Source organism: Poromitra crassiceps, assembly GCF_964638095.1.
Source record: "Poromitra crassiceps genome assembly, chromosome: 6".
Classification (NCBI taxonomy): Eukaryota; Metazoa; Chordata; class Actinopteri; order Beryciformes; family Melamphaidae; genus Poromitra; species Poromitra crassiceps.
In genome coordinates, this window is record NC_139627.1 from 24,020,824 (window position 1) to 24,033,017 (window position 12,194).

Consider the following 12,194-nt stretch of genomic DNA (forward strand, 5'->3'; position numbering starts at 1 on the left):
TTATTGAAGCAATCTGAAGTAAATTAGTGCACATAAATATGTGCAGCTCTTGTGTGCTCACTCTCTCTCTATGTCTCCCTGGAGGCTCCCTCCCTGTCTGTCACATTCTTGCATCAACTCGGGGAGAAGGTACGATAGCATTCCACATCCAATGTTTAGGAAAGTGGTTCCTGATGAAAACATAATCAATTTCCGAGTGACTTTTGTATCAACAAATATCTGTCTGTCCAGTGTAGTGAGGCATAGTTTCCTTCCTGTCAGTCACCAAGGAAACAGTCCCAATCCTAACACTCTTGACGCTGCCGATTGTCATGAGCAAAGTCACTATTTTCACCCAAAGCCGCGCTAGGCAACTTTGCAATTTAGTGCCCCAAGTGGCAATGCGGCATGACTAAACTGCACTCCTCTGACCGAAATTTCTTCAGGCGAAAATCGAATCAAATTGTGGATTTGGAGAATTGCGACACCCCTATCACTGCTGTTTAGGAAACACTTTTGTGTTTAAGAAGAAAAAACACCACCAGAACTTCATTTGGGCAAGATGTGACACTCTACTCTGTTGCAGCCCAACTTTGTCATGTAGTCTGATAGGATGGGTGTATTTTACATACAAATCTTGCTTAAATGGGATTACGTCTCGAGCTGGCTTGATGTGTCTTTGAGCCAAGCTTCTGTCTATGTCTAAGTTGGGGTAATTTACCGCAACACTTTTACCTGTGTGTTCTCTTAGATGTGGGTTCAGTGGAGGGCCTGGCATACCACCAGGCCTGGGACACCTTGTACTGGACCAGCTCCACCACCTCCACCATCAGCAGGCAGGCTGTGGAGCTGACACCAGCCACCGCCTCCAGCCGGCAGGCTGTGGTCACGCTGTCGGAGGATGACCACCCACACGTCCTGTCCCTGGATGAGTGTCAGAAGTCAGTGGCTCCACTATCTCTCTCTCTCGCTCTCTCTCTGTCTGTCTGTCTGTCTGACTGTCTGTCTGTCTGTCTGTCTGACTGTCTGTCTGTCTGTCTGTCTGACTGCCTCTCTCTCTCTCTGTCTGTCTGTCTGTCTGTCTGACTGCCTCTCTCTCTGTCTGTCTGTCTGTCTGACTGTCTCTCTCTCTCCCTCTCGCTCAAATTCAAAATGCTTGATTGGCATGAATGTCACAACAACAATATTGTCAAAGCAACAATAATCGATGAAACAAAAAAATAATATTAATACAACACTAAGATTGATACATTATACAGATGTTGCCTTTCCAGATGTCCTTAATTTCTCTAAAGCAATGTCCCTTATGGTGGAACAAAGTGCAGGTATGGCAGCTGGCTGGCAGTCGGCTGGGAAGGTGGCTGCCACTATAAATGTCTCACTCTATATTACCTTAGAGCTCTGACTACTACCTAGAACAATATTTGATTATTACATAGACTACATACAGTAATGCTCAATTTTACAAACCTGCCCTTCAAGTAGTAGACTAGATATAACTATATTATACATAAAGGAAACTGCAATGGCTTAACCATACCAGAGAAATTCTGGTTTGAGTAGTGTGCTGTGCATCAATATTCAATACAAATACTTTCATAGGATATCCAGTTTGAATGTAGGAAACAATGTCAGCGAATAATGCAAATAAAACTTGTTGTGGTGCAGCTAGAAGTCGGCCTGAATGTGACACTTCTCTCTCTCTATCTCTCTCTCTCTCCCTCTCCCTCTCTCTCTCTCGCTCTCTCTCTTTCTCTCTCTGTCTCTCCCTCCCTCCCTCTCTCCTTATTCTGATCCCCATTTACCACCTGCATAAGAAATGGCTATTCTTCCTGGGATCCACCACACACACAAACATATACAATTTCAACACAACAAACAAACAAGCAAATTCAACTTTTAGCCAACACTGTCTGAAGTTGACCATAACACAGTCTGCAGAGCAGCTCACTCTTGCGTGACCTGATTACTATGTGCTTGTTGCTACTTTATATTCTAATAGGCTAATCACCTGTCTTGTCTGTCTGGTGTCTTCATATGGAAATGAGACAGGTGTTTGGAAGGGAGGAGAAAGGAAAGGAAAGAAGTGTCAACTATTGGAAGTATTACCTGGCAGACAAAAATGCAACACTGCATGACATCATCATGTCTGTGGTGCAAACAAACACTTGCATAGGTGTGAGCGGTGCTTCATTGTGCCAGAACAGGATCACACCTCTGGAAGTGTGTGTTTGTACCACAGATGTGATGATGCCAGCCAGCTTCATACTTTACCACACTGCCTGAAATTGGAATGAGAAAGGATCCATTACATGTCAAAGCTTCATTGCATTATGCTTTCTAGAACCAAAATTGGAGAGCTTAAACTTGGATAGATCCAGTTTCCTGTTTCCATATTTTTGCACTCCAGGAGCATAGTCCGCTTCATCGTCTATTTTACTCTAAATGGGACCATCATTTAGAAAATGAACATCATGCTGTATTGAAGAAGACTTGAAACAGACTTGAAAGCGATTGAGACCATGAACTCATTATGGAAGTGTGTAGTGAGGTAATAAATCAAGTGAGAAGTAGGGTCATTTTCCCATTGACTTCTATACAATCAGACTTCTTTTCTCAGACATAGACTGTACTATGGTGAGTTATACATGTATGAAAATTCACCCCTCGAAGAGTTGTCATGAACAGTGAAATTAGTTATAGAAACCAAAGCCGTTTTTTGAACCAGGCTGTAAACATGCTTATTTCTGCTGGGTCTATGGGGAATGACTCACTTTTGGAGTCAGCCTCAAGTGGCTATTTGAGGAACTGCCCGTTTTTGCCACTTGGCTTCATTTTTCAGAATCGGAGTTTGGGATAGACCCTTGTCACAGCCGCCATTTTGTGTCTAAAAGGCAGGGAAAACACAGGTGCACCTAACTCACTAATTAGCAGCAGCACTGGGACACCTAAATGGACTGGAAGTTGGAAACCCTAATTAATGTTTTGGTACACCTGTGTTTATCCTGCCTTTGAGACACAAAATGGCTGCTGTGAAAAGGGTGTATTGTTTAGGAGTTAGTATTCTATCTCTACCTCGAAAAAAGGTGATTGCAGCCTCAGAGCTTTCAAGCACTTGATTGGTCTGACACTTGAATTTGTCTGCCAGTTTAAAAGTGTTGTTTTGTTCTTCACACAGCAATGTTCCTGTTACATCTAAGTTTTAACAATCGCATATTCATTAATATGATAATGCTGCAATGAGCTGCGTCTGAAAAGACTGGCTAAACCAGTGAGGATTGCACTTATTGCAGTAACTGAATTAATTTCTTGACCTCAGACTATATCCTTGGTTGGCAATTTGGCACCATATCCATCCCACTCCAGAAATACTGTCTGATAATTAGAATTCAAACTGAAGTGATTAATTAGCAGTCCCTGGCTGTGGCTTCTGACCGGGGTCTTTATTAACCCACAAGAGTAGACTTCCACGTCTTCATTAGGGTGTGGAATCACTGCACAATCAATTAGCTCACCTTGTTGAAGTTTACCCTAGGGCTTTTTTATGTCTTTCAGGTTGTTTGTACGTGCGTACGTACGTACAGTACGTCTGTCCGTACGTCCGTCCCATTCTCCTTAACGCGATATCTCAGGAACGCCTTGAGGGAATTTCTGCAAATTTGGCACAAACGTCCACTCAACGATTCACTTTTTACAATTTGGTGGTCAAAGGTCCAAGTCACTGTGACCTAAAAAAAAAATGTTTTGGCCATAACTCAATAATTCATTATGCTAATTATGACCCATTTTCACACAAATGTCTCATAGGATAAAATGGAGTAAAGCAATTTAAATATCGAAAAGTTCTAAGGTCAACTTCACTGTGACATAATGTTTTGCTCACTGTAGCTGAAAAAATGATCTTGGGTCATTTTACAAAAACGGTGGAAGTGTCATCACTTACTTGCTTTGCAGACACCAAAATCCTTTAAGTTGACCTAATAATCACATTACTTATATTCATTTGGATCCCAACATACTTGTGACAGTGTAACCGAATGAGTGTGAGTCCTCGTGAGTCCCGAGTGGTAGCGAGTAAGTTGGTTAAACTCACTCCCCCAGTATAAAGGCCCTTTAATCAGCTCCACCAAGGGGGCTAGCTCTCTTGGTGAAGTGGTTAGCGTGTGCGCCTTGGAAGCCGGAGGTCGGCAGTTTGAGTCCACGCCTGGGCAAGCCCTCAACATGGGTTGCTGCAACTACCATCAACACAACACCGTTACACTTGTATGAGTCCACCCTCATCATTTCCTCCTCCTGGATGACAACCAGGAGACGGGGCCTTCTATTTATCTGGTAGTCCACCACAAGCTCATTGGTTTTGCTGATATTGAGCTTCAGTTAATTGTCATTGCACCATATGACGAAGCTCTCTATCAGTCAGAGTTTGTACTCCTCTCTAAATATAGTCTCTGAGTGAAGACAGCATGTTTCTCACTGGAAATTATTCACTGGAATACTAAAGTTAAAGTCCCACTGATTATCACACACCTGAGTGTGCGAAATTTGTTCTTTGCATTTGACCCATCCCCTGGGGGAGCGGTGAGCAGCAGCAGCAGTGCTGCCCTCAGGAATCATTTGGTGATCTAACCCCCCAATTCCAACCCTTTGATGCTGAGTGCCAAGCAGGGAGGCAAAGGGGTCCCATTTTTATAGTCTTTGGTATGACTCGGCCGGGGATCGAACTCACAACCTACCAGTCTCAGGGCGGACACTCAAACCACAAGGCCACTGAGCTGGCTGAGCTATACATGTCAATATAGTGATAATTTCTTCACCAAAAAATACACTTAGTACCTTTTTATTGAATTCCTTCAAAGTCTTCACTACATATACTTTATGGGTCTGCACAGACATGGATGTAAACTGCAACTTGCCTTGTTGGTGGAGGCATACAATCGTGAGGCGGTGATTTGTAGATTTGTCGCAAATTAGGCAAACGCATCCACCTCTTTTGTATGTGGTTTATATGCATGGCTGTGCTGTGGATTCAAAACATGTGCACCATCCATCTTGCAAAACCCATATAACCCAAGATATAAATCTTTCATTTATTTACTCCGCTGCTATTATCGGTGTTTTTCATATTCTTAGAAGTCCTCACAGAGGGAAATATGAATAAGCACTCTCTAACAGCCCGTAATAGCTAATCGCTTTTATCAAATGGAAATGGAGAAGCGCAGCAGCTGCGGCTTATCAGTGATGAGCTCGTGCTGGGCTAAAGGGGGAAGCAGATGACAGGTCATGGAGGTCTCGGGATCATGTTGATAACTGACTGACACCGCTGCTGCATGCACCTCCAGCAATTTACTGCAGCCATGAATAATTCCCCTAGCCATTAGTGTTACTTTCCCCTTGCAAAGAGGAGCCTGACGTGTGACAATTGCAGCTCTTTTCAAGTCATCATTCATATTTGCTACCAAAGGACGACAGATGGATAAGAGGCTGTGGATGTAACATGCTGAAGGAACACGGCAACACTTTGGGAGATTTGCATATTTGCCATCTTCCCGAGTAAGATGAGCAGATAGATGCCCTTCTCTGTGCGTGTAGTAGAAAAATAGCAGGCTACAGTACCTGCCGGCCAACATCATGCAGCACCTGGGTACAGTGAAAATTTCAGCCAAAAACCACAAGTTCACTTGAAAAGACGTCATATTATGACGTCTTTTCAAGTCAATTTGGCATCTCAGGGCTTGTGGAGACTTGGATTACGCCAGGTGAGTAATATGGAAGCATTTTCTGTTCGTTTTTTGTTTTATTTTGTTTTTGCTCGTGTTAACGGGGGTAGGCTAAGCTAACTAGCAGGAGGGGCGGGTCGCACAGAGAAGAGAAGGGCATCTATCTTCTCATCTTGTTATCGGGAAGATCGGAAATAGGTGAATCTCCCAAAATGTTGCTGTGTTCCTTTAAAACTCTGCGTCTTCTAGCACTGAGGCAATATTGTGCCTAATCGTTTGTTTCGGCTTTCCATCGCACATTTCAGCCTGATGTTTTGGACCAACTGGAATGAGCAGAGACCCAGCATCATGAGATCCACCTTGGCCGGCAACAACGTGAGGGTGATCATCAGCTCCGACATCCTGACCCCCAACGGACTGACCATTGACCACAAAGCCGAGAAGCTCTACTTCTCAGATGGCAGCTTGGGCCGGATTGAGAGATGTGACTACGATGGCTCCAACAGATACGTGAGTACTGGATGACAGACCTGGTCCTGGCTGGGACATTGTTGTGGAGCTGTACGTCTTTTTTAACCTGTACTTATAGTATTTTAACACGTTAAGTGCCATAGCCGAGGTATCTCGTCTTACATAATCCAACGCTTGAGTGCCAGAGCCGAGATATCTCGTCTTACATAAACATTTTTTTTTTTTGACGGTGGGACATCAATCAACAACTTTTACATCTTCGAGATCACTATTGGAGCAAGAGAATGTGTATAATCTATTTTACCGACCCACTAAGTGTTGACAGTGCTCCCCCAGACGAGCGAAATCAAAGAAAAAACTGCCGCGGGAGCAAGCCATTCAAGGAAATGGCGAGGCGATTTTACAGTAATCCATTCCAGACTTGTCTTGCCCGAGAGCGGCCGCGCGCAGGCAGCAGCACACAGAGAGCGGAGAGCGATTTGCAAAATAGATTATAGGTGAAACACACTTTGAAACACCTCAGAAAGGCCAGAATCAACATCTGCCCATCGCCCACGCATTCCCCGGCCCATCTTGACTCGCACAAGGAGCGTCCGCACGCAGGCAAGCAGGCAGGCAGGCACGCAGGCAGGCAGGCAGGCAGCAGCAACGCGCTTCTGACACGCCCGCTGTAGAGCCAGGAGGAAGGAGGAGAAGACACACGGAGGGAGGAGTTTGAATGAGAGGGGTGTTTCCTGTTGTTATGGAGGAAATTACTGTTCAAAACTATTGTTTAGAATGTCTGACGGTCTTACTGATGCCAAAAATGAATGGTTAAAGTGACTGTTTCACAAAAAGCCATTTATCTCTGAATAAATTTCCAGACGCTGAAACCATGCTGTACTCAACGGCTAATATCTACATAACTACTAACTCTGCAAACTAACTCTTTTAGACAGAGAAAGCACACATTCTATTAGTTATTTTTAGATGATTGGTGTTCATGAATTCTTAACAGAAAATAATCCTCGGCTCTTGTAAAATGAGCCAGAATCCTCAAAAAAAAACCTGGCACAACTTACCTACAGGATGAAAAAATGGCTGGCACTCAATGTGTTAAGTGCCATATTTACAGAGCTAGAGCCAAAAAGAAATGTTGGTTTGTTTATTTGAGGAATATCTTCAAGGCGGGTTGTGTTGTGTACAAGAAATATACACACGAGTAAACACGAAGATTTGTGCGTTCAAACTCACGTGAGTAGGGCGTAAGCAAATGTCTGTTGTTGCTGTTGTTGTTGTTGTTCTGGCCGGTCTGAACACACAGTTATGGGCCATTCAGACCAAAAGCGTTTTTGGAGCTGCCAGCGTCTTTTTGCAATTCATTCTCTATGTAAGGACGTGCTAAACGTGCTCCTCTTTTAATGAACGCACCTGGCGTTTAAGCGCTGGTGGCGTCTGTTGTTTTTGGAGGAGCGCTGTGGCCGTTTTAAAGCTGAAAAAAGTTGAACATTAGAGGAAAAGCGCGCTGCTCGTCATTTCCACTCGTCCTACCTTTTCTCCTCCAGAGGGATCCTCCAACCTCCGCTTCTGCCAGAATTGGCAATAATCTGGCTTTCATGTTGACAGTGAACAACAATCAAACAGACAGAATCAAACAGACAAAACTAGCTGGCTACCGTCCGTGTGGTCGTTGTGTTCTGATCTGTACTGCACGCGACTGCAGGTTTTCTTTAGTATCCACAGTGCATGGTAAGTGTTTGAAATACAAAAATAATGAAAATGAACACAAAGCTCACTGCTTTTAAAACACAATGAACTATAAAAACAGAGAAAAAAAGTCCCTAAAGAAACTAGTGATAGGAACTAATTATCATTCTAGTTTTTGTATCGTATTCTTTAAAATGACTGTTCAAATGAATCAACGTTAAACTCAAAGAATCAAAACATTTAGACGAACGAGGCCCACAGCGTCTTTTAGGGAACAAAGTATTTAGAATATTTCAAGGACCGCGTCTCTCAATGATGGACAAGTTGCATTCTCAATCATCTGAGACACAAGGGCACACGTTCTGGGACCAGACTGTCAAATTGATCTGCCCCTTTTCAGCTGAAATGAACCAATTTTCTGTCTGCCACATAATCTCCCATCCCCATTGAGCTGCGGGGGACTTCAGCCGTCATGCATTGGAATATAGGCTCTGAAATACCTCTCGGCATTCTTCCTCATATTTCATCACTGAGAGTGCTGATGGGTTTACTTAATTATAGAAGTCATTTCCTCACTAAAGTAAAGAAGCTCACTGCGAGGCTTCTCATTTTATCCGCCAGAGGTTGCATGCATAATGTATTTTATCCTGAAAACCCAAAGCCGGTGTGTATCCTTCTGTATCCTTGGCATGTAAAGGATTATGGTACGCAGTGGCCTTTCCGCCATGGATTTCAATTTGCGCTTGACACGACCTCTGCGGCTCAGTACCTCGGTCCGTCTCAATTAGTTACCCATCCGCTTGCAGAGCGGGGTCACAGGGCTCAAAAAGTCCCCGCCCTTCCGGTCCCCACCTGCCCTTGCCACAGTCTAGTCCCGCTAATGAAGGCTTTGTGTTGAGACCCCCGTGGGCGTAGATTCCATCTCCGTCCCAATTAAAATGTGTAAATTAAACAGAGGTAACTGATTGTCAACTCACAGCACTGAGGCACTCTAGGGTGAAGGGATTCATGGGACAATCGGGGCCCATCGAGTGTCACAAATCAGATTTTCTTTCCCCCTCACATGTCACACATATGTGAGGTTTTCTAATCCGTGTCAACATCTAAAAGCTGCTTGGACCACATGGATATGTCGTGCAAAATCGGATCACAAGGCATGCGATCTCCATGCGACTTGTGTTTGAACGCTCACATCGAAATGTTTTGCAGTTGCCTTAACAATACTTATACCATGGTCTGGGTGAATACTCGATTCTGATTGGCTGCAAGGTGTCCATTATTTTGTGATATTGTACAGTGATAATGTACACCTAGCTAAATGGTCTGTTCACCATTCATATCAATGCGCCATAGTTTCATCAGTGTTATCAAGAGAGCTGTTTGAGCTCTATACCCCCGTTAAGGGTTAATATGACAATTTTCTAAGTTGAGAAAAAAATTGAGTCGGTCAAAGTAACTACCGTATTTAAATCACCCCTGTGTGCTCAGTTTATCAAAAATAACTCTTATTTACAATTTTGATTTTCGTTTCGGAGATTTCCCTCCCCTGACAGAAGCCGGCTCTGAGCCATTATGAGCCACTCTCCGGACAGAGAAAATGGGCGTGAACAGCCGAGGAAAGAGAGAGAGAGAGAGAGAGAGAGAGCGAGAGGAGCAGGGAAGCTTGCACTGTGTGTGTCAACAGCGCTGTGCTGTCCTCCTTTCTCTCTCTCTCCTCTCGCCTCTTCATACGCACATTTTCTCTGTCCCACAGTAAACCCTGGAGAATAATACTCATGTATAGAGTCGTTTCCATGTTGCCAAACACTATTGACAGTTTGAGCCTTCCCGCAGATGGCAAAACAAGCAGTTTTATTAGCGAACGTGTATTGACGATGCGGTGCGGGATTGCACACTGAGAGACGTCCTTGTACAAAACATACCTGGACTCCAACATACTGAAAGCAGATAGTTTTCACTCTACTCCTGCCTCGCGCCATTTACGTCTTATAAGACCCACAGACGTTAACGCAATTCCCTGGAATGCGAGTTTAAACGACCCAGTTACATGGCGTTGCATTCTTAGACATTGCCGTTTTATTTTGTATGTTGTTACATAGGCTACAATTGGCCAAATTATTAGTTAGCTTGATTCTAGAATTGTGCCAGGTGTAGAAACTAAGCAGCCATTTTATCCAATGATAGCCTAATCTCGAGGGGACTATTTTGTCTCGCCGGTTCTCAACTCATATTCAAGGTTATGAAAACTAGATTTTGATTGCAAAATGCATGAAAATATAAATGAATGGTCTTGTTTTGTTTCTTTGGCAAGTGACCATGGTATAAGCGGGTTAATGCACTTCGAGGTGTCCATTATCACTTTTTAAGGGACTTCGCGGAGGCAACCATCCTCGGCTTCGCCTCGGACGGTTCACGCCTCCACGTCGTCCCTTAAAAAGTGATAATGGACACCTCGTCGTGCATTAACGCTTACATAAACCTAACGTGATGTCATTCGAGTGACGTGAGACAGTTGTCATAATTCTGGCAACCATGGCTGAGCCAGTGTTAGCATGAAGGGCCGAGCGACACAACATTTGGTATTCAGGAAGACAAACGTGGCAAACGTGTCGGAAACAAGTCGGAGGTACAAAAACACATGTGATGTATTTTGTTTTTGTTAATCTGCCAGTTGATAATGGAATCGGACATTGGTTACATCCTAGAATAGATAAGAACAACCATTTAAAAAAATCACGTACGAGCAGCAGTTCTGAAGCGAGTGTGAAATCCTGCGGTGTGAAGCCAGCCTTATTTGTATGGCAGAGGAGTGTCCTCGCGGGCCTGGCTCCTCCTCTCCAATGCAGCAGTGTCATTACCCGCTGACAGGGCGGCCGGTGACAGGGAGGAGATGGAGCTGTGGCAGCGGCTCCACTCCTCTGTGCCATTTTCAGAGTGGAGAGCCGTGTCGTTAGCCGAGCCCGAGCTCCAGAGACGGCCACGGAGTGCGTGTTGAGGGAAGATGTCAGCGCGTTTAGCAGGGGAAAGACAACCTTTTCCACTATGAGGAGGGAGAATATTAATTCAGAACTGCATGAGGATGGCTCGCTCCTGGTTAGCATCATTTGATTGATGTCACCAGTGTGAAATCTGGGCGCGTCGGTAGGTATTGCCATGTCAAACAGAGTACTCAGTCACGAGGGGCATGGCAATTGATGTACCATGTAATAATATGGTTGAAAAGTAATGGTAAACAGAACACGTTTGCAAAAAAACATGAGTAGCCAACATGATACTTGGTCTGGAAGTAATTTGTTTTCTGGCCGTAAACCACATAATGTCTCCCAAATCCAATTTCCTATCAATATGTTCCATCATACCCCATCTGGTGTTCTATCCTCCCTCTCTCTGTCTCTCTCTGCCTCTCTCTCTCTCTCTCTGCCTTTCTCTGTGTCTCTCTCTCCTTCTCCTGATGGCCAGTGGTTGCCTCCACACGCTGGGCTTCTTTAATCAACACCTGTCCTATTAATCCCAGCATGGCACAGGGCTAATGTGATGCTGCTTACAAGCCTGTCCCACTAATGGCAGAGAGAAGGCAGCCGCTGGAAGCCCTGACGCCCCTCCAGCCCGGAGAGTCCCTAAAGGAGGCGTCTGATGGATGCCTGCCTCCCTGCCAATGACACTGTCATTTACTCCCCCAACATCTGGGTTAAGCAGTCATGTGGGCGGCGGGGGTGATGTGTTGATTAATGACTCGAAAAACATTATCGCGCTCCCCAATTTATTCCTGTGGCATCACTCAGAATTCTGTTGATGTTTCTTCCAGAGCTATTTACGCAAAAAGTATGGATTCACTGTGCCACAGCTGGGTCTTCTCCAAGAGGATTCAACTGTGGCTTTGTGCGCAAGATAGGATAAGATACAAGTGCAATAGCAACCTGCAGCCTGATGGAAAGCAGGCCTAGAACATCAATGCTGTGCTCTGTCATTTGTAGGTCATAGTTAAATCCGGCCCGGGAACCTTCTTCGGGCTCGCCATCTACGGGGACTTTATCTTCTGGTCGGACTGGGCCCGCAGGGCTGTGCTGCGATCAAACAAGTACACGGGCGGAGACACCAAGATACTGCGAGCAGACATTCCCCATCAACCCATGGGAATTATAGCTGTGGCCCGCGACACAAACAACTGTGAGTATTCCGCTGCCTGGGGATGAGATGAAGTTGAATACCAAGGGATGCAGTGTTTGTGTTGTGTCTGCAAATGTTTGCGTCGTATGTGTGCAGCCGCCTATGTGTGCATTTGGGTGCAAATTCTTGCATGCGTATGTTTATGTTGCTTATATGCACTTCCTGCTGTAATAG

The 12,194-nt window shown here is 44.7% G+C and overlaps 1 protein-coding gene across 1 annotated transcript in view; it reads left to right on the forward strand.

The window, feature by feature from the left end:
* The window catches only part of lrp1bb (low density lipoprotein receptor-related protein 1Bb), a gene marked incomplete at its 5' end in the record, with an annotated part of 421,412 nt that overhangs the window by 310,276 nt on the left and 98,942 nt on the right, over nt 1-12,194 (forward strand). The window contains 3 exons of the mRNA XM_083638437.1: nt 731-920; nt 6,002-6,206; nt 11,828-12,020. Coding sequence (XP_083494563.1) covers nt 731-920; nt 6,002-6,206; nt 11,828-12,020 — 588 coding nt within the window. The remainder of the gene's footprint in view (nt 1-730; nt 921-6,001; nt 6,207-11,827; nt 12,021-12,194) is intronic.